This window comes from Azolla caroliniana, unplaced genomic scaffold, assembly GCF_043228905.1.
Source record: "Azolla caroliniana isolate FFs.n. ecotype wild unplaced genomic scaffold, voAzoCaro1.0.p SCAF_2, whole genome shotgun sequence".
In the NCBI taxonomy this organism is placed as follows: domain Eukaryota; kingdom Viridiplantae; phylum Streptophyta; class Polypodiopsida; order Salviniales; family Salviniaceae; genus Azolla; species Azolla caroliniana.
The window spans coordinates 2,721,035-2,746,860 of NW_028230437.1; the positions used below are offsets into that span (position 1 = coordinate 2,721,035).

Here is a 25,826-nt window from a genome sequence, read left to right on the forward strand (position 1 = left end):
AGAATATTCTAGTTGTCAGTATATTCTTGAAATATTGTACGATATTATTCTACACGGGTATATTCTAGACATATTTCTCGAGTATATTCTAGAGATATTCAATCTCGGAACTTGTAATAATAGATACTTGTAACCTCCTTGGTCCCTTTCAAGGGATGCAACACCAGTCATTGGCACATCAATCTAGTATTCTCGTTTCGCCTCATCTTTGTCTCCTTCATCTTTATTTCTGTCTTCATGCCCTCATGTCGCTCACAACATCTAGATTTCCTAGCCTCGTCACATCTAGCTCCAAGTTCATCCGTCGCTCTTAGCCCCATCATTTGTGCTCCATCCTAGTCCGCGCTTGGTTTGTCCGTGATAGTTTGAAGCACCACCCATCTTCGTCATCGCCTTTGCTTCTAGAGTTACCATCATCACCGTCCTTGCTTCCGGAGTTACCGTCATCAACATCCTTGTCTTCGACGTCATCATTTCCAGCACCTCTTCGCCCAACCATCATCGTCATCAACACTACTTGTCATCATTTTTAGGTATCATTTTGCATCATGGTTTTGGTGAGGAGTGCTTTCGATCGCTCACCTTCCCAGCTCCGTTGGGGGTCACAACCGCTCACTTTCTTGGTGGGGATCGGATCACTGTTCGCTTGCATTGCATTTTCGTTATAGTTCAAGTCTTGTGCCACTTTCTATTGGCAAGGATCTATTTCGATCGCTCACCTTCTAGTTTTGGTGGGGGTCCCAATTGCTCACTTTCCTAGTGGGGATCACGTGGGTTTCTCGCTAGTGCTACCGTTTGTGCCATGTCTTGGGTCAACCTTGACTATTTACCCTCTCATAATAGAAGAGGTCGAGTCAACCGGTTCACTTGCACTCCTTCGCCCGTTCGCGTTCCAGTTCTCGGTGATGGCTGCATGGTCGCTCACGCTTGTTCGTGTTCCAGTTCTCGGTGATGGCCGCATGGTCGCTCACGCCCGTTCATGTTAGTTCTCAGTGAGGGCCGCATGGTCTCTCACATCCGTTCATGTTCTAGTTTTCGGTGACGTTCACATGGTCTCCCACATCCGTTCGTGTTCTAGTTTTCGGTGATGACCACATGGTCTCTCACACCCATTCGTGTTTTCGATGAGGACCGCACATGGTCACTCACGTTCCAATTCCCAGAGGGCCATACATGGTTGCTCATGATCGTTTGTGTTCTAGTTCTCGGTGAGGACCGCACGGTCGCTCATTCTCGTTCTTGTTCTAGTTCCCGGTGAGGATCACATGGTCACTCACGTCGTTTGGTGTTCCACTTCCCGGTGAGGACCATACATGGTCGCTCATGTCCGTTGGTGTTCATGTCTCCAGTGAGGACCTCACATGGTCACTCACGTATGTTGGTGCTCCACTTCCCTCTCACCCCTACACCAAGCTTTCGAAAAGGCGGCCATAAAGGGGATGATAATGTCACGACACAGTGACATGAAATATATAGTTGGTGGGGATTGAACCTACAACCTCACATCAACAATATGGCATGTATAAATACTTGTAACCTCCTCGGTTCCTTTCAGGGGATGCAACACTAGTCATTGACCCATCAATCTAGTATTCTCATTTCGCCTCATCTTTGTCTCCTTGATCTTTATTTCTGTCTTCATGCCCTCATGTCGCTCACAACATCTAGAGTTCCTAGCCTGGTCACATCTAGCTCCAAGTTCATTCGTCGCTTGTAGCCCCATCATCTATGCTCCGTCCTAGTCTGCACTTGGTGTGTCTGTGACATGTCTCATCACAAATAACCCACCATAGTCATCGTATTCGGAGTTGGTGGCATAATTTGTGAGTTGTCGACTTGTCGAAGCTGACTCACTTCTCTTCTTCCGACACTCCTCTTCGCAGTGGCTGATTTTGTCGCAATAATTGCAAGTAATGGGCCATGTTTGCCGACATTGTTCGGCATGGAAGCTCCCCTTTGTTCTGAAGGTTCCTCGATGGCTTCCGTCTTGTTGTCGAAGGTTTGAGTTCCCTTCGTTCGATGGATCGAATCGAGCTCTTCTACGGCCTCGACCTCATCCTCGGCCACCATCCGAATTAGAGAAGAACATTTGTCCTTCCGACATCTTGGTCTTGATTCGGACGTGGTTCTCTTCGACCAATACCAAGGTCAAAGAATAAAGGAGGGTTTTCTCTCACCAAGATTGCCTTCCTCAATGAGTCGAATCCTTGTGTGAGGCTGCCCAAGCATACTTGAACCATCTCATCTTGTCTTCTCCGATGATTATGTTGATGGAACCAAGCGAGTTGCAAATGCTCTTGATCTTGGCGGTGTAGTCCGACACAAACATATCTTTTTGCCGAATTTTGTTCAACTCTTGTCGAAGTTGAAGCTTTCGGGCGGTCGTGTTGGCGGCGAACATTTTCTTCAAGTTTTCCCACGGCTCTTTAGGCGTCTTGATGTCTCGAATGTGGCTAAGCATGTGGTCGTGGACACATGTTGCCAAGCAATACATTACCCGACTCGCTCCTTGCTCCCACGTTGGGTAGTTGGCGTTTGTGATGTTGGGTTTCGATTTGAGTGCATGTAGCTCCAATACCCTTGGCTGACTAGGTATTGGTTTATCTTGTACTCCCAAGATGAATAATTGCTCCGGTCTAGCTTTTCACTAGGGAGTGAGCTACCCATTTGTGTGTTCAGGTTGTTGTAATGTCTTCCCTTTTGTCTTTTCTTCCTTCGGTCACGTACATGTGCTATGTAGCGGCACTACGGTAGTAGATAACCGGATTTTGTAGTTGACGTCTCGAACACACAATCATAGAGTCGGGTGGGATTAGTGGATTTTCTAAACCACACGCTCTATTACCATGTTAATAATTAGGTAATTAAGCAAGGGTTAATTAGTACCTAATTATTGATTAAGCTAAGTGAAAGATTTTAAGTGATATGTGTGTGTATGTGTGTGAGAGGAAGAGAGAGGGGAAGTTAACACTATGAACAACGAGACAAGATGGGTGAGGATTAACTATATTAAAAGCATCATCAAATAAAAAAATACCCACAATGAGGTATAAATACATCTCATGTGCAAACATGCACATGTGTGAGTAGAATATAGGTACAATCGTGTAAGTCCTATATTAAATGAACATGGGAGTGGAGGATCTACAATGTATCCCACTCAAGTACAAAATCTTATTTAAGGCTTTAAGGTCAACACACTAACTAGATTCTATCGAGGTAACTACTAAGTTACGCGTGTTGACTAAATGACTAAACTAAGTTGAGCTTGATATCTCAACATAGTTGAATTGGCCGGAAAAGTATTCTTTCCTGCCATCCGACCACAAGCACTTGAACTTTCTTTCTGTTTAACTTTCCACCAAGCTTTTTAGGTTCCGGAAACAGTTGAAAACTTCACTCTTCTTTTGGATGAGGTAGATCCATGTGTGCCGACTATAGTCGTCGATGAAGGAGATGAAGTATCAACCCCCGCCTAAGGTCACATTTTGTGCCGGTCCCAATACATCTGAATGTAACAAGTCGAGCTTGTTCTGGCTCCAGTTTCTCTCGTTGGGGAATGGAAGTCAATGTCGCTTCCTTAGCTGGCAGGCTTCACAGATTTTGGCCTTCCGGTCACTGAAATTCAACAAACCGAACACAACTTGTTTTGTTTGCAATTCTTAAAGCCTTTTGGAAGTTGACGTGGCCGATCCGTTTATGCCATAAATCGATGTTTGAATCGACTTTTTGTCCTTTGGTGAACAAAGTGGTGCTGGTGCCATTCGTGTCAAGGATGAACATCCTCCCTTCTTGGTGCCCTTGTGCAATGATTTGGCCTTCCTCTTTGATGAAGCAACAAAGATGGTGAACCAGACTTGCATCCCTTGGTCGACGATATGTCCGACCAACACCAAGTTCTTGGTGATCGTCGGGACGTGCAAGACGTTCATCAGTCTCCCCTTTTGTCCTACATGACTCAGGGGGACTTCGCCAACATGTTCAATCGGATGCCCGATATCATCACTGGTTTTGATGACTTCCGGTTTTTCCAAATATGAGAACCACTCTTTGTGGCTCGTCATATGATTCGACACTCCGAAGTCGACGTACCACACCTTGTTGGTTTCGAGGTGCTCTTCTTCATTGAATTTGCCTTGTGCTTCATCACAAAGGTTGGGCCCTTTTCGGTGTATAGTGCAATGCTGCCGATTCCCTTGTTTAGCTTAGTCAGATCCGGATTTGTTTGAATCAGACTTCTTTTTCTACCATTCGCTTTCTCGGCGACCCTTTAGGCCACATTACTAATATTCTGTCTTGGCTTTCCCTTGCCGATTTCTGGCATTGCCTTGACTCCCCCTGCTCGTGGAGGGTTCGGAACGACTGTCAGTATATCGATTATGCCTTTGATTCTACTTTTGTTGGCCGCCACCATTGCGTGTTGAACCACCTCGTCCTCCACAACCACGGGGCTGATATGCCTCCATGTACAACATTTGGCTGCTAGATTGTGTGTTCTTCGATGCACCTACATGATTTTCTTTGATCATGAACATTGATTGCAGATTGAAGAATGACGATGGTTTCTCCCTTGTGCAAATAGCCATCCGAATCAGCCTGTACCTTTGTGCTAAACCACTGAGGTAGATCTGTACCATCTCATCTTCGTCCACCGTCACATTGATGGACCCCAGGGCATCATAGATCTCCGTGATTTTGGTGGTGTAGTCGATCACCGTCATATCCCTCTATCAGATATTGTTGAGCTCTTTCCGGAGCTGCAAGTTTCGGGCCGTGGTACTTGCAGCGAAAATCATGCTGAGATATTGACATTACATGAAGCAGGTCGAGGATGCCTATAGTTACAATGCTTAATCGGGCATATTGAAATTTATTGCGGTTTTATCAGCCCCTCATTACCAACAGTTATCTATGAAGATAATTATGCTTGCATTAATCAGTTCAAGAAGGGATTCATTAAAGGTGATCTAGTCAAACATATTTCTCCCAAGTTTTTCTTTACTCGTGAGCTCAATGATAATTATATCAACATTCAACCTGTTACATCAAGCAAGAACTTGGCGGATATTTTTACCAAAAGCTTACTTGCATCAAAACGTTGGTTGAATATTCCTTCTCTTGGACTCAAAAGATTATCAGAGCTAATGAGCTAAAACAATGATGATGAGATAAGGGGGAGTGTTATGAACTCATGCATGTAATGATTCATGCTATAGCTATTTTAGTCTTAAGCTTTAGTTAACAAGACTTCATGATGTAAATAGTATGCATGCATCCCATCATCTTGTGGGTCATAAACTCATGTATCTGAATCATTTTGAGAATATATAGAAGAGCATAGCCTATGAGCTCTATTTAGAGAATATATTGATATGCAATTAGTGATATGGATTAATATCTAATCACTCTTTTGATCTTTCTTAATAGTCTATAATTAGTCTATTCTATAACAATTTCCTTATATGTGCTTTTCAAATTTTGTGAAAACAATAATGTAAAAAATCAACCTCACAATTGTTCTTGATTGTGAGGACTTATATTCTTCGTACGAAGTGCTTCCAAACACATTGTATATAATTATTAGTTGAATAACCTAGAGTTATGGAATGAGTACATTTGTGCCATGTATAAGTTGATCTAGAATCTTGAGTTGGCTTAGTCGCATCCATACAAAGTGGCTACGTCAATCTACAATATCTATCAATACACACGCATACGACATTATTATAAAATATCATTAACTAAAATGGAAACACAACCTCATATAGTGACCATACCATTATTATAAGAATGCATTCAAGGAAGAGGTTATTGAACAGAGTGACTCCTTGTAAGCTTCCAAGGAAAGAAAAGAATATAGAATAGCATATACATTATTGTGTTTATGGATACGAACCAAGTATTTATGTCTTTGGAGGATTATTTCAAGATTGTTTTCCTATAGGCTAAAGGGCATTTTAAGTTTTAACAATAAGCACAAAGCTTCAAGGTGTTATTGCTTGCGTTAGTTGGCAATGAAAATACGCTTACAAATTGTGTATGTATGGGTGCCTATGTAAATCATTTTCTTCAATTTCTGAGTGACTAGCATTGTCAAAGTTGTAAGATATGTGGAAATTTAGTAGTTAATAACTTTTCGCTCTCCTTATTTATATTTGTTGGTGTTTGCACCATCGTTTCCTTCTATAAGGAGTTGACATAAATTATTTCGATTGTGACATAAGGATGACAATGTCTTAGTAGGACATCTCACTTTGTTTCTTGCAATTGTATTACCTTTTACCTATTTTGTTCCATGGATTATTGAATTTTGCAAAAGGTCTCCACATACCATTAATTTGGCAATCATAAACAAACTTATAAAAGAATGAGTGTCTTCTATTACATAGATGTATTATTCATTATGCATGCATGCATGCTTGGCACATATATGATATATTAATTGTTATGCCAAATCATACAAGAGGTACACTCATAATCATGTGAATCATTAGATCCTATATGTAACAATGGGCTATCCATCAATGTCGATTCCTTGATCATTGTCTAGTGGGCAATGTCAAATTCTTTTTTGTCAATGTAATGGCATTGGGTACCAATCCCAACCATTCTAAGCTCAATGATGGAGGTTAAGTCTTCGTCAAGTATTTCGTGTTGTGTTTGTGTCAAAAAGGAACTGTGGTACAAGGTCCATTTATGTGTGCACATTAGATGCTTGTTGGCTTGCAATGAACTTGGGACCTCATGGTACCTAACTGAGTATCTTAAGAAACAACAATGAACACATTTGTCCGTCTTTGTAAGTGTGCTTACTTCCACATGATGAGTATGTGGCCCCACATTGACTTTATGGTGTCATTTTATCATGAATTGAAAAAACAGCCTTCCTTGTAATCAATCCTAATCGCCATCATGAAGTTGAACGTAAACTTAAGTTGCAATATTCTTGTAGCACAATCCCGATTTTTATATATAAATTAATGACTATGATCCAAGCATATCAATCATTGAGCCAATCTTGGCACCTAAATACCAAAAGTCCTATAATGCATGGAACTTTTACATGTTCTATGGATATTTAATATGGGGAAATTTGTCGAAAGTTGCTTCGATATTTGCTTACTTAAAAAGTATCAATAATATGTGAAACATGGGTGAGTGGATTACGAAGAGATTTCTTGCCTTTATTAGTACCCATAAGGGTATAAATTAATAATGGGTTGATACTTTTTCAATTATTGTAAGCATATTCCTAAAACAAAATCTCTTTAATATTTTGTGCTAGATATCAAACGAGCGTGATTCGTGAATATTGTTATTTGGCATACCATTTGGTTGGGTATTGGAAAATAAAAAAGCCCCCTTTATGGTTTAATCGTCACAATGCAAACATGTACTGCCTGAACGTCAGTAAAGGTAGATTCCCAACCCCTCTTGACATAATTTGAGACCCTTGTTTGACTTGAAAAACTAAAAAAACGCTTTGATTAAAGTGATTGGAGAAGAATGGTATTTATATGTCCATGAAGTGGCTGATTTGGTGTACGACACCAAAATGCTATGCGTCGGATAGTTTGCTTGCTTGTTCATGACATAAAAATTAATAAACCCTCAAGAAAGCGAATTGACACAAGAAGGCAACACATTGTCCTGTTGACTTGTCCCTAGGTTGCACACGATGCTTCATCTCAAATGTACTATTGTGTTTGTGATTGTAAATATAGAAACAGTTAATTAAATTAATGCGATAGAAGGCATTGTTTTGATGACAATACAGAGATGAATTCCAATAAACAGTAGACCTCTAATTGGGCCAATCCGTAGCAGTATTCTTGAGACAATGTTAAAACAACAAATTCATCATAATTAATGGAGTAAAGCTAATAGTTAGATGTTAGCATTTAGTTTATCCATTTATATTTTGCATTGTTTAATACCACATGTTTATTCCCCACAAATACACATGTAACTTTCATCTTCTTTTATTAATTTGTTTACAATTATGGATTGAAGCAATTAGTATACGTATTGGAATACTCGTTAAAGTGTAAGACATTACACTCATTTAAGTATGCTTCCTCTAATCAAACAAGTATCATTTATAAGATTCGGATGAAATATTATTAGGAGCAAACAACTCCAACAAGCAACTCATTGTCATAATGGGGAAACAATTGAGACACCAAACTCAAAGAGACATTAAAACATAGTCGTATGTGTTGACTTCCCATATTTTTCTTTTTTAATCTGTAAATGTCACATCCATCGATCACCTTCAACCCATGCAAAGTCGGGCAATCTCCTATAGTAGATGGCATCTCAAAGTCCTATTTTAAACTCAATTCCATCCATCATGTGAAGGAATATTGATTGTGGTTCATTTCATTTACTTGATCTATTGATACGATACACCATTTGACCTATTCATGGATTGAATTTTCTTTTGCTACAAATCATAAGAACAATTGTACTACAGTCGAGACAACTTGGACACATCATTTGCAAGGAAGATAGAGCAATTTGCTGCATGGCCAAAAAGAAATATGATTGGGATGATATGATAATGAAGATTGGTTGTGCTTTGATATCGAATCTTGTCATTATCATGTTTAATTAGCTATACAACTAGTTTGATTAGTTTAATTGTAGATCACTAATCTTAGGGAGTATGGTAAGTCCAGGATTGATAGATCTCCCGAAGATACACTCGAACATTTTGTCACATATGTTATAAAGTAGTAAATAACAACAAATTTTGAGGGAAATAATGGTAGTGTGAGAAGCATAAAACTCACTTATACGTTATAACACCATATATGTATGAAACATGTTAGCAAAATAACAAGGTTATCATTTACTAACACATCAAATATTGATGCTTGCTTGAGTGACAATGTAATGATGTATTGGATCGGATACGGTTATGATAAGTATGTTTCTAACCATTAATTAACAACGTATTAACAATAATACTTTTCAATTGCATTTTCTAACTTCCTTTGGTGTTACAATTTTGACAAAATGCAATAATACCCTTATTGGCTAGTGGGTTCTTAATTTAACATAATTTGTGTCTATCCTTGAATTCATCAACCCGTCCTCCCCCTCCCCACCCAAACAAAAAATACTTCCCCTAAAATGTAGAGTCAACAAAGTAACATGAGACATATATGACCATTGTAACAAAGACCACTTACTACACTTATGACATTGACGTCACAAAAGAAGCCATTGTCTATGGCATGTTGAGCATCAACTATTGGTACCTCAAAAAGCGTCCATCATCACCTCATGCTCCAAGGAGTTCCCTTGTAAATAAAGGCAATATCAAAGATGCCATTGATAGTCATTATGTCCAATAAATGCAAAGCATGTCAAGCATTCAATATGAACATTGAAAAGTGTGAAAAGGGGACACTTGTGATATGCGCGCTTCTTCGTTGCTATAACCAAGTATGAAACTTCTCCCATTTGAAGAATGTAGAAACCTTTCGAATATGACCTCTTAAAAGGTGGACTAATCTTGTGGTATATTCAAACTACGTGGACAAAACTTCATAGGCACACAACTTGCCTCGCCTACACGCTGAAACAACAAAAAATGGGTATGTACATATTATTAACAAGACGGACAAAGATAATGGGTACACATACATCGGTAACAAGGTGGGCAAAATGCATGGGTATATATTCATTGCAAATAAGGTGGATATTGTTTGTTTGGCAAACTCCAAGATTCCCAAGTTAATACTATGTATGATGCGACTGATAGAATTCCAATCCTTTAACCTCTAGTTAACGAAGTAGTCCTTGTACTCCCATGGTTTTACTAGGACATTAAACATTCTACTTTTATGATTTATCATTATGTGTGCCTTGTTCAAATTTAAAAGACTAAATTCATTAGGGGCATATGAATTTAAAACTTTAGAAGAGAAGATGGGGCAGTTTTGTGTTCAAGAACCTATTACTAATATCTATTATAATTAACATTTGGATAATCATATAGACAATCTTTGGAGAACATAACGTTACATACAAAGGTGACACATCATTTAGACATTGTTTGGAGTCCATGAGGTCATTAGTATGACATATCTATGCACCATTTTGTTTAGGAGAATTGATTTTTTATTAGCAAAGATGTTGGGAGTTCATGAGTAAATTTGTTTTTGATGAACAAATGTGGCATGCAGTTTATAAAAGCTATATATATGGTTACCAAAGACCGTCGAGAACCATGAGGTGATTGTTGGATTCACCCATGTGGCTTGTCGTTTAGGAAAACTAAACATTATTATGGTTAGTAAATTTGAGCCCATAATAGCTTACCACTCTGGTAATCCCGTTCCAAGAAATAGGAAGCTATAATTGACCTACGAGATAAAATCATAAATATGGGTGAATTCAAGTTATCCATACTTTAGCTAAAATAAAAGCTCTTAAGTTTGCTAAAGATCTATGATATGATCTTAATGGATGAAATGGCTTCTCAATCAGTTTAGATATTTTAGATGCTCTTACAAGGATTAAGTGCATATTTGCTATGTATGGAATGAGTGGAATGGAACAAAAATATGACATCCATCGAGTGACTATTGATGTCATTGAGCAAATCCACATGGTGCCAATGATCTCCATGATCTTGTGCTAGTATGTATGTCCCTTGTGCCTTGTATCCAAATACTCTCAATCCCCTTTGTTGTCAACATTCTTATACTCATTGAATGATGAGGACTCAACATGTTGCCCTCGAAGGAGAAAGCCTATGGAATAAGTTAATGATGTGTTGGATTACTTTTGGCAACAACTTGAAACTTATTGGCCAATACACTTTTTTAGGTACATAGTTCTATTATATAAGGATCGAGGAGGATGCCATGCATGTACTTCTGATGTGTTGCAACCTTAGGCGTAGGTAACTAGGTTATGCTCAAGGAGCTATATATATATGTGTGTGTGTGTGTACCCCTTCCAACGTACAAGGTATTTTGGTTACCTCAAGCATTCGAGCGCGGATGGCACAATTGGAGTACGAGAAATATGTCCTTATTCAAAGGTCTCCAAACAATACATAGCTTGAAAGGAAAATTGATGTGATGATACATTGATACCCCTTCAAATTGTGATTGCAATTAGAGCTTTTACCCTTTTCATCATCGCATATAAGGTAGTGTTTGACAACCAAGGGTACTCGGATCTATGTTCCAATTGGAGCATGAGAAATGAGAGTTAATTGTCTAATGGTTTTCATGGAGTATAATAAGAGAAGTTTGTTAACCGAAACAACGTTTGATTCGATAGTTGTCTCACAACTAAGCTTTCTGAGAACCTTGTCATCGAGAAGAGTCCGTCTTTTATGTCAATTAGTGCCACAACACCTCAAATTGGGACTTTACCTTGCCGAAAGATCATGTTAGATCACCTCGAAGGGCTTTTACATTGCCATAAGATCGTCATGGCTTAATTGTACTCGGGTTTTTTTGTGTGTCGGGTCATGTTGTTTCCAATATGCATGTACATGGGCTTTGCTTTCAAGGTGACCTAGAGTAGGATTGCTCATATGCATATATCAAAGACAAACAGAAATGAGGTTCCAAAGAAATGAAGAGAATTTTTATATCATAGGCATTCCAAATCATGAGAGGGATAGAGAGGAGTCTTGGAGGGAAGCTTTAGTATGATATACAATGCCTCAAAGCGCCATGGATGAGGCTGGCTCCAAGGGTTATGAGTAGGATGAGGACTCATGAACACAAACAATATATAGCTTGTGGGCGGGCGGGCAGGGATCCTCGGACAAGAAGCTTGAGGGCTATTAGAATTATACATGAGAGTTGTTGCAAACTACAACTCAGGCGGGGCGGCCACTTCTCGGGAACGTTTGAACCATTTTTTCGGGATCCAGGGGACGAGGCGGGCGGGAGCGGCCGAATGCCATTTCTCGGGCGGGCGGGCGATTGGGCGGGACCCCGGGCATTAGCTAGCCTTGGTGTTGCATATGAGATGCGAAACGCTTGCGGGCCTGGAGCTCGGCCAACTGAGCTTCGTAGCTTCTCGAGGCATCCAGAATGCCTGAGTAGTACTGCTCTACATCCGCCTCGAGGTGCCGCCTATTCCCGACACCTCCTCCTCCTGTCGTACTGCTAAGCTCACCTCCACCATGGTGATGGTGATGGTGATGGTTCAGCAATCCACCTAGTTGATCTGCCCTACTGCTGCTACTGCTACTGCTACCACTACTGCTATGTATATGTCCTGGAACAGCTTGGAATTGCTGCTGCTGCTGCTGCTGGAGGAAATAGTGCTGCTGGTGTTGTTGAGCTGGGAGTGATGACGACACGAGACCCTCGGGATGCTGCAAGCCGAGGGTTAAGGAGACGGCCCCACCTCCGCCAGGCATCCCGACCGGCAATGAGTCCGGGACAACACGAGGAAACCCGTCGCCGTCCATGCCGGCACAATGATACCCGCTGCCTATGCGCTGGGCCCCGCCCCCGTATGCAAGGATGTTACTGCTGCCCTGCATGCCTCTCAACATGGAGAAGCCATGCTGCTGCTGCTGCTTGTCGGGCTCATGGAGCGGGAAGCCTTCCCTCCCGTGATGGATCTCTTCGGATTTGAGAGGATACGACATGGGCATATCGTCGAATCGGGCTTTCTTTATGAGCTGCAGCATCTGCAGGCTGTTGTCATTGGCATTGGTGGCATGGGCATGGACATGGACATGGCCATGAACATTGACATTGGCATTGGCATGGACGGTGTTCGTGTTGGGCCCGATATGACCATGGAACACTGAAATGTTGTTCGGATCGGTGGCCACATCCAAGTGTTTCTCCTCGCTCCCGGCTTCATCGGGATGCCCCTTCTGATTCATGTCCGTCTGCTTCGTACTAATGGCGGTAGTAGCAGTAGCAGCCATAATAGTAGTAGTGCCTGAATTGGCAATGCCCACTGCAGGGGTAGTACCCCCTTCATCCACCTCTAGATTGCTGGCTGTAATGCCACTCTTGCTGTTCTCTGTATTGGATTTCGATTGATCCACAGACGTCCCGTCCATGTCCATGTCCGCCTCCGCCTCCGCCTCCTTCACCTCGTCAAGGTACATCTCTTCCACCATAGGTTTCCAGAGCCGGACTCGGGCATTGATGAACCAGTTGGACACCTGAATGTGATTTGCTCATCATCATGCTTTTCACGGCAATGACAAAACCATTGAAAACACCATAGCCAAAGCTAGAGCTCTGCAGATATGGTGTGGTTTGAGTAGCTAAATTGAAAGACATACCTGATTCCTTGTAAGCCCTGTTTGCCTAGCTAACATATGCTTGTCTGCATCCTTGGGGTACCTGCAAAATCATGAGCAAAACAAGCAGGAGGATTTAGACTTTGTGTATAAATCCAAGAATGTGGTCATATGCAGATTAGGGTTTAGGGTTTAGGGATAGGGGGGCTTACGGGTGTAGGAAGTGCTCGAACAACCATGCCCGGAGGACCGAGACGGAATGCTCGGGCAAGCCTCTTTGGGGGCGCCACGCGGGGGGCGGGGGTTGGGGAGGCTGCATTACCATCATACCGATCTGCTGCCGGTGATGGCGGAGCTGCTGGTCCACATATCTCAATCTCCCGATCCCACCAGAGGAAGTGCTGCTCACAGGAGGAGGAGGATAAGGCCCGAAGCCCCCTCCTCCTACTGTCAATTCATCCCCGAGAGCCCTGCTCGTGGCCGCGATTTGTCCGCCTATTGCGTCCCTCAGCCCGCGGAAGTGCCTGGAGATCGTGTCGAGCGCGAGAGCCGTGTACGTCTTGGCCGCGCCCACGCCCGCGGCCGCCTCGAAGGCATCCACCACGGCCTCGATCTGGCTGAAGTAGAGCTTATACCTCCTGTCCACCTCCTCCAGCATGGCTATGAGCTTCGCTTTCCTGCTCTGAATCTCTTGCTTTCGCGGGGGAGCAGGAGCAGGAGGAATGTGGGATGGAGAAATGCCAATCTCCGCCTGCTCAGATGCCATGGCTGCACGATTCGTACCTGCGCTGGATGTAATACATGCCAGGCCTCCGGCCGATCTTGCGGAGCTTGGAGGAGACTGATCTGCAGAAGCCATGGCTCCTAATTCCCTTGAGCTAGAAGAAGTGGCGGTGGTGCTGGTGGTGGCATTCATGAGGAGAGAGGTGGGTGCCATGGCCAGAGATTGGGTCTGCTTCAAGGAGCCTGTAATCTTCACCCCACAGCCATAGCTAACAATCTCCTCCAACAGAAGCTGAGCAGCTCTCAGGTACTTCGATCCCACCACGAGCTGAACCCCGAAGCCGACCGCACCGAATTGCCCGTCAGGCCAACGGAACTGCCCACCCCCGTAGACAATGGCCGGAGCTGAAGAATTGCTCTGCCTTCCATACACAGCAGACTGGACCATCGATCCATCCTGTCCAGATGCTTCTGCGATCTGATTAGGGTTTCCAATCCATCTCTGCTGCTGATACATCCCCTCTTCTGCATCTCCATCTTCGCTGTAATGAACCAGATCTTCTGCCTGCACACCGTAGTACGGCGGCACTAATCGCAGCGGGTATTGGCCTGGAAGAGACAGAGATAAGCTCTGATTCGGCCCAGGCAGATGGGGGCTTCTGATTGTAGGTCCGCTCTGCAGAATCTGCTCTTCATGAAGCTGCTGATAATGGTGCGGAAGATTGGAGCTCACATGGCCTCCTCCTGCTCCTGCTCCTCCTGGTTCCATCCGTGCTGCCAATGGCTGCGTGATCCGAGCTGAAGAATCGGTGGTGGAAGGAAGGAAAGAAAGCTCATTGATCCCTGCACCAGCAGAAGGCCAGTGGCCTGCTGGATTGCTTCCATATCTGTTACCTGCGAAGAAATTGGTGGGCTGTGTAGATGCAGGTGCCATGTTCATCATCGTCTGCAGATGGGCTGAATTCACATACATGGCCTGCTGCTGCTGTTGCGGCGGCGGCGGCAGAGAAGCCTGTGGGATTGGAGCTGCAGAGAATCCATCGAAATGCTGCTGGATCTGGCGATGGCTGCTGCTGCTGCTGCTGTTTACCCCTGTATGAATGTTATCCTGTGCACCTGGATTGGCGAGGGCATCTCCATAGCCGCCAAGGTAAGAAGAAGGATTCATGAGATGGAGTGTCTGCATACTTGGGCTGGGTTGGACCTCCTGCTGGCCCCCATCTCCTGTCGTAACGAAATGGTAGGTCCCAGATGATACCATCTGCACCCTAAACCCTAAACCCTGAACCCTGAACCCTAAACCCTAAACCCTAAACCCTAAACCCTTTCTCTGTTAATATCTCTATCTGTGTGCCTGCGAGGGGGAAAGGTATGTCAATTAGGGCACCAGGAATGGCGTCTGCATTCCAGCTCGAGCTTCATCGATGAGGAGGAGAGGAGAGGAGATGCCGAGGTCTCAGATCTGAGTCTCGGAACGATTGATTAGCACCTGCTTTCTGCACAGCAGCTATGTCGCGGGGCGATCAAACAGGAAGAAACTCCGACCAGAAGAAGATGCAGAAGAAGAAGCAGAAGCAGAAAAAGAAAGAAAAAAGTCTGGAGAAGAAAATGGAATCTCTGCACAGCATTTACTGAATGAAGATCAGAAAGGGGAGTTTAAAAAAGAAAAAAGAAAAAAGAAAAAAGAAAAAAAAGAAAAGAACAGAACGATGGCTAGAAAACTGGAATTCCTCGCCTTCTCCTTTCTTCTGCTTCTGCTTCTGCTTCTACTTCTTCTATTTCTTCTCTGAAGGTAATTAAAAAAAAGTGCAAATGGCTATGGCTATGGGGCGATGGTGGCTTTGGCTTTGGCAGAGGCACCCCTGAATCATAATTATGTTGTGGAGCAGAGATGAGTAGGAGAATGCAAATGGCAGAGACACAGAGATTGAGCGTGCATAAATTAAATTATGCACAGAAGGTTGAAAGGCAATAGACTTTTTGATTGATTCTCACATTCTTGGATAGTTTGCAAAGGCCATGGGAATTAAAGACTTGAGGGGGGAGGGAGGGTATCTATAATCTGATTATGGAGATTATGGAGAGATTATGATGAGGATGATGAGGTCTGCAGGGGGAGAGAGAGAGATTATAAGCAATGATAGGAGGTGTTGTTGTTCATGGAGACAGTCTACAGACAGACAGACAGACAGACAGAGACAGACACACAGTCTACAGACAGACAGAAGAGAAGAGAAGAGAAGAGAAGAGAAGAGAGAGAGAGAGAGCCTCCTCTCCCTCCCCCCTCCTTCCTTCCTTCCTATTTCTTTGTAAGCGCAGCTTTTCTTCTTCCTTCTTCCTTCTTCCTTCTTCCTTCTTCCTTCCTTCTTCAGTCTCTTTCTAGTTCCAAAAGAAGCGACGTGCAGTTAAGTATGTATGTATGTATGTATGTAAAGTAAAGTAGAAGTAGAAGTAGAAGTAGAAGTTTGTGTGTGAAAGAAACAGAGGATTTTTTTTGTGTCAGGGAAGACCCAACAAAATAAAAAAACAGACACACACACACATACACACACACAGAGACGGAGTAAGTCAATTTGCAGCTTCTGCTTATAGAAAGAAGCTACTGCTTCTCCTTCTCCTATGGAGAGCAGAGAGCAGAGAGCAGAGAGAGTGAGCTATGGAGCTTGTGATTTGACAGCTCTATAAACACACACACACAGAGTGAGCTATGGAGAGAGAGAGAGAGAGAGAGAGTGGTGACTACTGTCTCTGGTCTTCAGTCAGTTATTACTAGTACACACACACACACACACACACACACACACACCACACACACTCCTGAGTCCTGAGTCCTCTCTCTCTCTGTCTCTCTCTCTCTGTCTCTGTGTCTTCTTCTGTCTTGCTCCACCTCCTGATGCTCCGGCTTGAGAGCAGGGCATGGTATGGTATGTTATGGTATGGATTATGTGTGTATGTATGTGTGTATTTAGGAGCCCTAATTGCGGATGAATTTGGGGGCCAAGAAGCTCCCCCCCCCCCCCTAGCTATGGTATGTTATGTATGCATGTTATGTATGCTACGTATGGATATGTGTGTGTGTGTGTATGTAGGAGCCCTAATTACGGATGAAATTGGGGGGTGGGGGGGTGTTTGCAGGGAGAGGAGGAGAAAAGGACTAGAGAGAGAGAGAGAGACATGCCTCCATGTCAGGGTAATAACATTTAGAGAGAGAGAGAGAGAGAGAGAGAGAGAAACAGGGGAGGGGGGGGGGTTGCATTCAGAGAGAAGAAGGAAGAAGAAGAAGGAAGAAGAAGAAGAAGAAGAAGAGAGTGTGTGTGTGTGTGTATCTGTACTAGCCTACTCCACTAGAGTAGAGTAGCTTTTTCTATGGCTTTTAAGGTCAGCTATTTGTTTGTAGAATAGGTAGCTAGGCTAGGCTTGATAGAGTGATAGAGAGGCCCTAGCTAAGCTACTAGGCTAGGCTAGGCTATACACATATGTATGTACATACATACATATAATATATATATATATATAGGAAGGAAGGAAGGAAGGAAGAAGTAAAAAAGAAGAAGGAGATGGCCAGAAAGAAAGAGTGAGTAAGTGAGTGAGTGAGTGAGTGAGTGTGTGTGTACTGGTAGAATTGAGTGGGTACAGTGAAGAGAGAGAGAGAAAGAGAGTGAATGAGTGAGGAACATATATATATATATGTATAATGTATGTATGTTTATATATACATGTGTGTATATATATATATATATATATATATATATATATATATATATATATATATATATATATATATATGTACACATTGATTAGGAGAGAGAGAGAGAGCATTTGGTCCTCCCCTGTTTTTAAAACAAGCAAAGTTTGGGCCTTCATTTCTTTCTCTTTTAGAGAGAGAGACACACACAATCAGTCCAATTTGTTGGATATGGATGATGAAGGGACCAACTGAGTTTGGGCCTCACTCTCTCTCCTCCCCTTCCTTCTTTTGAGTGTGTGTTCTTCTATATTTATTACCCTCTCTCTCTCTCTCTCTCTCTACTAGGACTTTTGGAATCCCACTACTACTACCTAGCCTTTTGGATCACACACTCTCCATTGGACCCTAACCTAAATATGCATTGCTTTCCTTATTTACAATATTGTTTTCCATAATAAAATACCCATCTCTGTAGAGATTGATAGATCTGTATACATATATTCCTAGTCAAAGGTGGGGTTCCCCACTCCCATGACCATTCAGAGTTTTACTAACCACAAACAGTATACATTCGGAGTTCTTGTTTAGCTCATGAGATTGAAGCACACGCATAATATGAAGAACGTTGTAGAAAACTTCTGTCCGCCTAAGGCTTAATCAATGAGATGTATGTGTGGGGTTTTTCCACTCAAGTGGAACCCACAACTAAGGGCCGAAAGTAATTTATGTGTGTGTGTGTGTCCACATGGGGTAGGAAAGGAAGAGTGTGATTGAAAAAAAGGAGTGTGAGAGTGTTTGATGATTATGTAGACGAAGAGATATAGATTTTGAGAGGGGTTGTTTGTGCCATCAAGAAGCTTGTACCCCAAGACTTGAGAGCGGCTTTCTTGTACGTCTGTATCAGGTTTTTTGTTCTGCGTTTTCTATCATCTTGTTGTTCCTTCCACCAAGTCAGGTGAAGACGGTTACCAAGGTTGTTGCCTTGATGCATGTGTGTTCCTCTAGTGATACCTAGAGAGGATGCTCTCACTTGTGCTCTGAGTATAGTGGAAGTTTGTGTACCCTAAGGGTCTTGTGGTTTTTCCCGATTTGGATTTTTCACGTAAAAATCTGGTATATTCTATTTTTCAATTGTGTCCATCATTTGATGTGTTGGTTGTCTAAGTTAATCTCAATTCCCAGTTCCTTACAATATTTGATGTGTTGGTTGTCTAAGTTAATCTCAATTCCCAGTTCCTTACAATATTTGATGTGTCGTTAGTATTGGACTTCTACCTGTCCCAACATGAAACAAATATATATTGTAAGTGAAACCTCAAAAGAACTGTTTGCGTGCACCATGCCGAAATGCAATGGGTGTTGGTGATAAGAGTACCCCTAGATTGTATGTGCTTGCACACTAGGACACATTAATGTGCTCTTGTACCCCATGGAACCATGGTTTTGGCTTACTAATGAGCTAGCCAAAACCGGATGTGGAGAATCATGAGTTCTCATTCCCTCATTTATATTCACCTCTAATACAGATACCGAGGTCGCATTATGACCTTCTCCCTTCTTTCCTCTTTTACAATGACTTCCTTGACAATTTGACCATAGTCCTCACAATGCACAAGTTGCTTTCATGTGCCATCCATGCCAAGTAACAAGTAGAGCATCCCTAGTGACTTTCATCTTGCTAACTCCAAAAAAATAGCTTCTCTATGTGTTGAATCTCTTCTCTATTGTAATTTCATAATTGATTTTATGTGTTGAATCTCTTCACTATTTGTTGTCGAATATGGTTTATGTGTTTTTGGTTGCACATGCACAATTTAATTTAGGAGTGCTTTTTTTAACATTAGCATTGAACAAGCAAACGGTAGGACATGCACATATGCGAATATGTATGTGAGCAAATAGATCAAAGGAGCAGCTATGGATCATATAATATCATAATCACAAAGTCTCTCATCTATGAAGGCAATGTCAAGATGGCAGCATACATTTGAAGATCAAATAATTGCCTCTAGGATGAGATCTTCAACAAGGTCGAAGGAGTGGTCCTACCAATGAGCATGAATGTGAGGGGCTCCATGACGGGAAGCTTGAGTGATGATGTGGGTGGTGGCTTGGATGTTAGGATCCAGGATGTTGATATGTTCTTGGATAATGTGTTTGATACCTAGACAATCTTTACATTGGCTATGTGATTGTGATGGGATCACACCTTTTTGGTGGATGCAGTGATGATGATTGAATTGGTGATATCAATGATGCGGTGGTGAATGCAGTTTGTCATCCATGTTGTTTCTCATATTTTTGTTATTGTTGTTGTCATCATCTTTGCTGTGTACATTTGAGTTGTCTGACTTCTGAAGTTTGTTTACAAGTGATTCACATCGTGTATGCAAAAAATAAATAAAGGTCACCTTTAGGAATTGAAATCTATTAAGATGAGTTAGGGTTATCATGAAGGGGGAACTTGGGTGATGTAGTTTTGGGACACATGCTCTTTGCTAGAGTGTTGATGTGTGTGGTGAGGTGAACACACTTTTTGATAGAGTATGTGAGTGGGTACTGATACTCTATCTTTGGTAGACCATGAGGGTGATGTGTGAGTTGGAGTTATAAGTTCATTTCTAGAACAAATTTCTAACATGTGGGCATGTTCCACTTGTAAGACCATGCGGTGTGTTGGGCATGGTTTCTTTTCTTCATGATGGACTCAATTCCAAACATGTTTTAGAGCATGTTCTTGTTTGAGAGGCCATGTTCTATAATCAAGTACATATGTGCTCATTTGCTCTCCCATGTGGGTTTCTTCTAGTGCAGATTCGTTCAAATGAATTTTCTTCTTAGAGCACAAGCTTGTTTTTCAAGCATGAGCTTTGTTTCTAGGGTAGGTTCTTTTGACCATATGCTTCTTTGCATAGGCACTCCTTGGTCAAGCCTACACTTATACAAAAGACATGGGCTTATTGATTCACCCATGACTAGGATTTTAACGTTTTCTCTTTGGTGAGCTCACAATTGTCTTGTAAATGTACTCAAACCTAATATGAACATGACAAGTCTTTAGAAAGCTCACTTTCCAATTGAAAGCCCAATGATTTGTAATTACTCTTTTTTTACACCATTTTTTGTTACCCTTAAAACCTTCCCTCCTCTATTCCTCTTGCTTCGACAACATATTTTCCTTGAGTCCAAGATTTCCTTGACTTTGCTCTCTTCACCATCCTTGAGTTATATGGTGGGAGGTTCTTCATTGTTAATCGAGAATTGAAAACAAGTACCGACATAAGCACCATAACATGAGTATAAGTCAACACATAAAACTCAAGATGAGGAAATTGGGGTGGATACCAAATGCAAATGAAGAACCGTTGTAGAAAAAAGGTATCATAGGGGATGGAAAGTTAACAAGGATTGAAGCAAAAACAAGAACAACATCAAAACCAGGCCGACAATATGGGTGTTTGAAACTAATGGAGTGAGCCAACTAGTCCACATGTGGGTTATTGGCATCTAGTTGAGCCAATCCCAATATGATAATATATCTGAGGGGACATGGTTAGATAGACTTGGACAATCTCTTCATGAGGTGCTCGCATTTGAGCAAACATCAAAATTGTTTGATGTGTAATTGTAGGTCCTAAAGAGGACGAGCAATTGTCAATGACTTCCACTATAAATGGGGTGGTTATATGAGCAATTGACACTCCAACACATTTAGCATAGGTGATGTTGATGAAACAATGACTTCCACAAAATGTGGGGTGGTTTTTCAAAGAATTGACACTCCCACGTGCTTAGCATAGGTGATGTTGATGAAACACAATGTGGCTCTAGAGTCGTTGAATGCTTGGATCAAAAAGTCTATTGAGCCACTAATGAGATGTACAAGAATAGTGGAACTCCTTAAGTGGCCAATTGGGGGGCTACAACTTTGACAAAGATCATAGAGTTTGGCGTGTTCTAGATGCATGACTCCTATTATAATTGGACATTGTTATTTCCTAAGTATGGTTGACCATGGTCAATTGTTGTCATTCATATGTTCAGGTTTTCCACAACATAGGCAAAGGATGTTATCCCAACAATGTTAACGTTTGGTATATATGAGCGACAAGAACCGGACCCTATCTATGTCATGGTGGTGATTGATACTGACTAATGGGGTGGGGTTTGTGAGTGTTGGAGGCAAGATTAATGTTAGCACTAGTTGTTGCAAACGAGACGCGTGTCGTTCTTGGTGAAATTTGTATATGTACTTGTCACATCATACAACTTGGATAATCACCTCACCAACGGTGACTAGTTAAGGTATGCTAAGCAAGATATTTTATAAGTTGTTTTGGAGCCCACACCAGAATTGGCTGAGGAAACCTAGTCATAAAATTGATGTTGTAGGCCAGCTAGTGGAACTTTGATGCATACATCAAGACTACCCTAGATCCTTGTTATAGGTTTTAAATTTTGTTGATTGAGGATTAGAGTTTGCTCAACTCCCCATAGGTCACCTCAAACTCATTGACAAAGGCTAGAAATATTCCAAAAGGGGCATCAAATTTTCTATTAGTGGTGCAAACCATACTTGGCCTAAAGTTCTCAAGGCGAATCATTTTTATATGCTAGGGATGCATCAACATTATTTTGTTACACCTTAGGTGCTAGAAGTGAATTGGTCTTATTTATTAGAGACAATTTGACCTAATGTTTTTGGATTGTTTTGGCCTTATTTGTTAGTGATAAGCTGCTTTTGGGTGGTAAAGCCTTAAATCCTTGACTAGTGTTGTATATACATCTTATGTAATCAAGATACCAACCAATCAAGTATCACAAGAAAACAAGAATGACGTAAAATTGTAAAATTAGCAGGTCTTGGTACAAAATGAAAGAAAGAAAGAAAATTATAATTTGATTAATTTTTTTGGATTAAGGTAAGAAGAAAAATGACGTTACAGTATTTGCAATCTCTAATCACTTCATTGAGATGCCCTCAACTTCTTCTTCGTTGAACGGTAGACCCAATCATCCAAAGCCTAAATGCTTAACTCAATGTTTATGTAAAACCTCACCAAAAGCCTTGGGTGTGGGTCTAGGTTCCCATTTGTGTCACCAAAAGAAGTGAGGAGTTTGAATTGTTCCCAAACACACTCCATCTTTAGAGTCCTCTCTCTACACTAAAATGGCTAGGTGGGATAAAAGCAACATCTAACATAATGTCGAAGACACTCACTAATAATCAAGGCACTGAATTGAATTAATTCCTCTTCTATTTGATATAAAAAAAGGTGGTAAATAAGCTTCTTTTCTTCTTAGTGTGATTACATATCTTTTGACCGAAATAATGTGATATGGGTCTTTTTCGACTTGGTCATTTAACAAAAGTGTGATTAAGGGTCTTTTTTGTTGATCAATCGACCAACATAAGGTGATTAAGGATCTTTTTCTTCTTGATCATTCAACAAAAATGTGGTTTAGGGTTTTTTTTCTTGATCGTTCATACAGTGTCCTCTTGGAACTACTTTTCTCTTGTTTTTTTTCTCATTTCTCTTTTACAAACCTTTGATTTTGCTTATAGGCAAAGCGTTTCAATTGGTTCCTTGCGACACCTAGAGACTACTCATGCTTCTTATCTGATTTTTGAGTTGTCTCTTCTATGCAAGATCTATAGTCGCACATCTTGTCTTATACTTTTTCTTAATCTCACTATCCTCCACATAACTATGAGATGAAAAAGCACAAAGCTTTGTTAGGATTAATTTTATGGTGAATCACATTTGATTGGGTTTTAATCCTTGCAAATGTGATATCATATTTGCTAATCCACTTAGATTTGTGTTAGTGCATATTTTGTTATTAGACAACCCTTTAATCATGTGTAAACATAATTGTGCTCACCAATACTCTTGCACATCAAAACAAACAGCCTATAGGTAATACACCATCCATCACCTACCTCTCTTAGTTTAGAACCCTTATGGTTCAATCTCAACCTTCATGTACCCACGAACTATCGTGGCAATGTCTAACAAAGTTAACTTATTAGAGAATACAAGTTATAGGTAAAACAACACACTTGATCATAAACAACAAACCAACTCTTACAAGAGACCCACATACTCATGGTAAACTCTTACAAGACACTCATGGCGATGTGTATGCACAATATATGTCAAGATACTTTTAAGATACCAAGACACCCAAAGAACACATGCAACAACTTGACAAAGATGTTTTCCACCAACATGCATGCCTAGAAGCTTCATATCCAACAATAGTTGAAAGACATGCTACAATGGATTATCTCCATCAATGAGTACACTCAAGATAAAGATCATATGCATCTTCCTTACCTCCATTGATGCAACTCACAATAAGGTAGAGAGTTAATTCTTAATCAAAATGTCAAAAGTGGGAACAATGTTGATGCTATATTTACAAGGAATATGAAATTTCCAATCTAACTACTAGAGCTAAAAGAGTTATAACTTTGGGCCCTAAGCTACTTTCTTACATCATTATGCATGAGGATTCAAAAAAATACAACCGATTGGCCTTTTCCCTTGTTTTTTTTCTTATTTACAATAAATGTGGAAGAAGAACAATGCTCTTGGTGTGACTCAAACAATTGGTTGTCACAAGAGATGAGGTGGACATGGAAAAATTGTTTTAGTCGGTTGGTCTGTTAACATTAAGCAAGAGATTGTTAACATCACTTCAGAACCCTAAATGGAATTAGTCTATGAATACTTGCCCAACCTAGTTGATATCACATGCCACTTGGTAGAATTTCAACCTGTAGGACAAAGTTGTAAGGTTTGTTATAATTCTTGTTAGCTAAAGTTTGACACTTATTAGACTTACCAGAGGTAGCTTCAAAATCAACAAGGAGAGTCGAGGAAATGTGAAGGGGAGCGGAGATGTTAACGAGAAGGGTAATCCAATTTGTGTTGGCCTATCCTGAGGGTGCATATAAGCCTGGCCTACTTGGGGTAATCTGTGGTAAAGCCAAGGTTAGGGCCTGATGATGAGATAAAGTTGATTGATGAATCCACCAAAATTAATCTTGACGTCACCTAATGTAGTCAAGGCCAAGTGGAGCTCATGTAAGGAATCTTAGAGAATGGTATTTTCAAGTTGTAATTGTTACAAAGTAGCAATTACATGACTAAGGTCAACAATAGAGTTACGGAGGTATGACGCGGTTATAACTTGAAGGTCATTTAGATCAAAATTATCAAGAATGTGAAACAAAGGAAAGGTAGAATGTTGATGAGTAGATGATAGGCTATTAGAAAATGAAGGTGCGATAGAAAACTATCCTAAATTTCAAATAAATAGATGAGATCTTATGCATGCATGGAATGGATCAAAGTGAATCAAAGAACAAGAATAAATCGATAAAAACTAATTGAATGAGGATAAGTATGTGGATGAATGGACCTTATAGTAATAGATATTGGTTTATATTTTCGTTTGAACTAATTGAAGAATTCCTTATTAACTTGATCTTGCTTTTTTGACTAGTGAGCAACATTGCGATAAAAGAGGAATGTGGAACGTGCCTGCTGCTTTTCTTTTAAACTTCTTTTTACCTATTGCAAATCAGAAAGTAGCATGGATGAAGTTGGATACCTTTCCAACAGTTTTTGTAATGATGCAAGAGCATGACGCAAATTGGCAATTTCTGAATTGCAGCAATACACCAAAGTTGAAACTATATTACATCCTTGAAACGGCTTGATGGATCATATACATTAGATGACTTCGAGATGCGAGGTATAGTCTCAGATTACTATCATCAATTGTTGTCTGCTACAACTTTTACAACATGTAGACTTTATAAGAAACAAGATATACTTGCAATTATTCAGTAGAAGATCACAAATGAAATGACATCTCATTTAATACAACCATTTACGTTTCAAGAGGTGTTATTTGCAACTAATCCTTGGGTAAGGATGTCTGTCTAGGAAAAGATGGAATAGGAGTTGGCTTCTACTTACATTATTGGGATTTTCTTGGTCCTATCCTCACTAGAGGGACTAATCTAATTTTTTCAACGGGAACTATACCGGCGGAATGGAAGGAAGGTATAATATATATGATTCCTATTAAGTCGGATGCTCAAAGTGGTGGCCAATAACACTGCTCCATGATATTTATAAGATTGTGGCA

General features: G+C 41.1%; 1 protein-coding gene across 1 annotated transcript; it reads right to left on the reverse strand.

Moving 5' to 3' along the window:
• Positions 1 to 11,950: 11,950 nt before the first annotated feature.
• Positions 11,951 to 15,662, reverse strand: LOC147867084 (uncharacterized). The gene is made up of 3 exons (XM_087314828.1): positions 13,462 to 15,662; positions 13,292 to 13,352; positions 11,951 to 13,168 (listed from the first exon to the last, which is right to left on the reverse strand). Exons 1-3 carry the CDS (start codon positions 15,231 to 15,233, stop codon positions 11,984 to 11,986), a joined length of 3,018 nt encoding a protein of 1,005 aa, XP_087170954.1. The 5' UTR covers positions 15,234 to 15,662; the 3' UTR covers positions 11,951 to 11,983.
• Between the last annotated feature and the right edge of the window lie 10,164 nt (positions 15,663 to 25,826).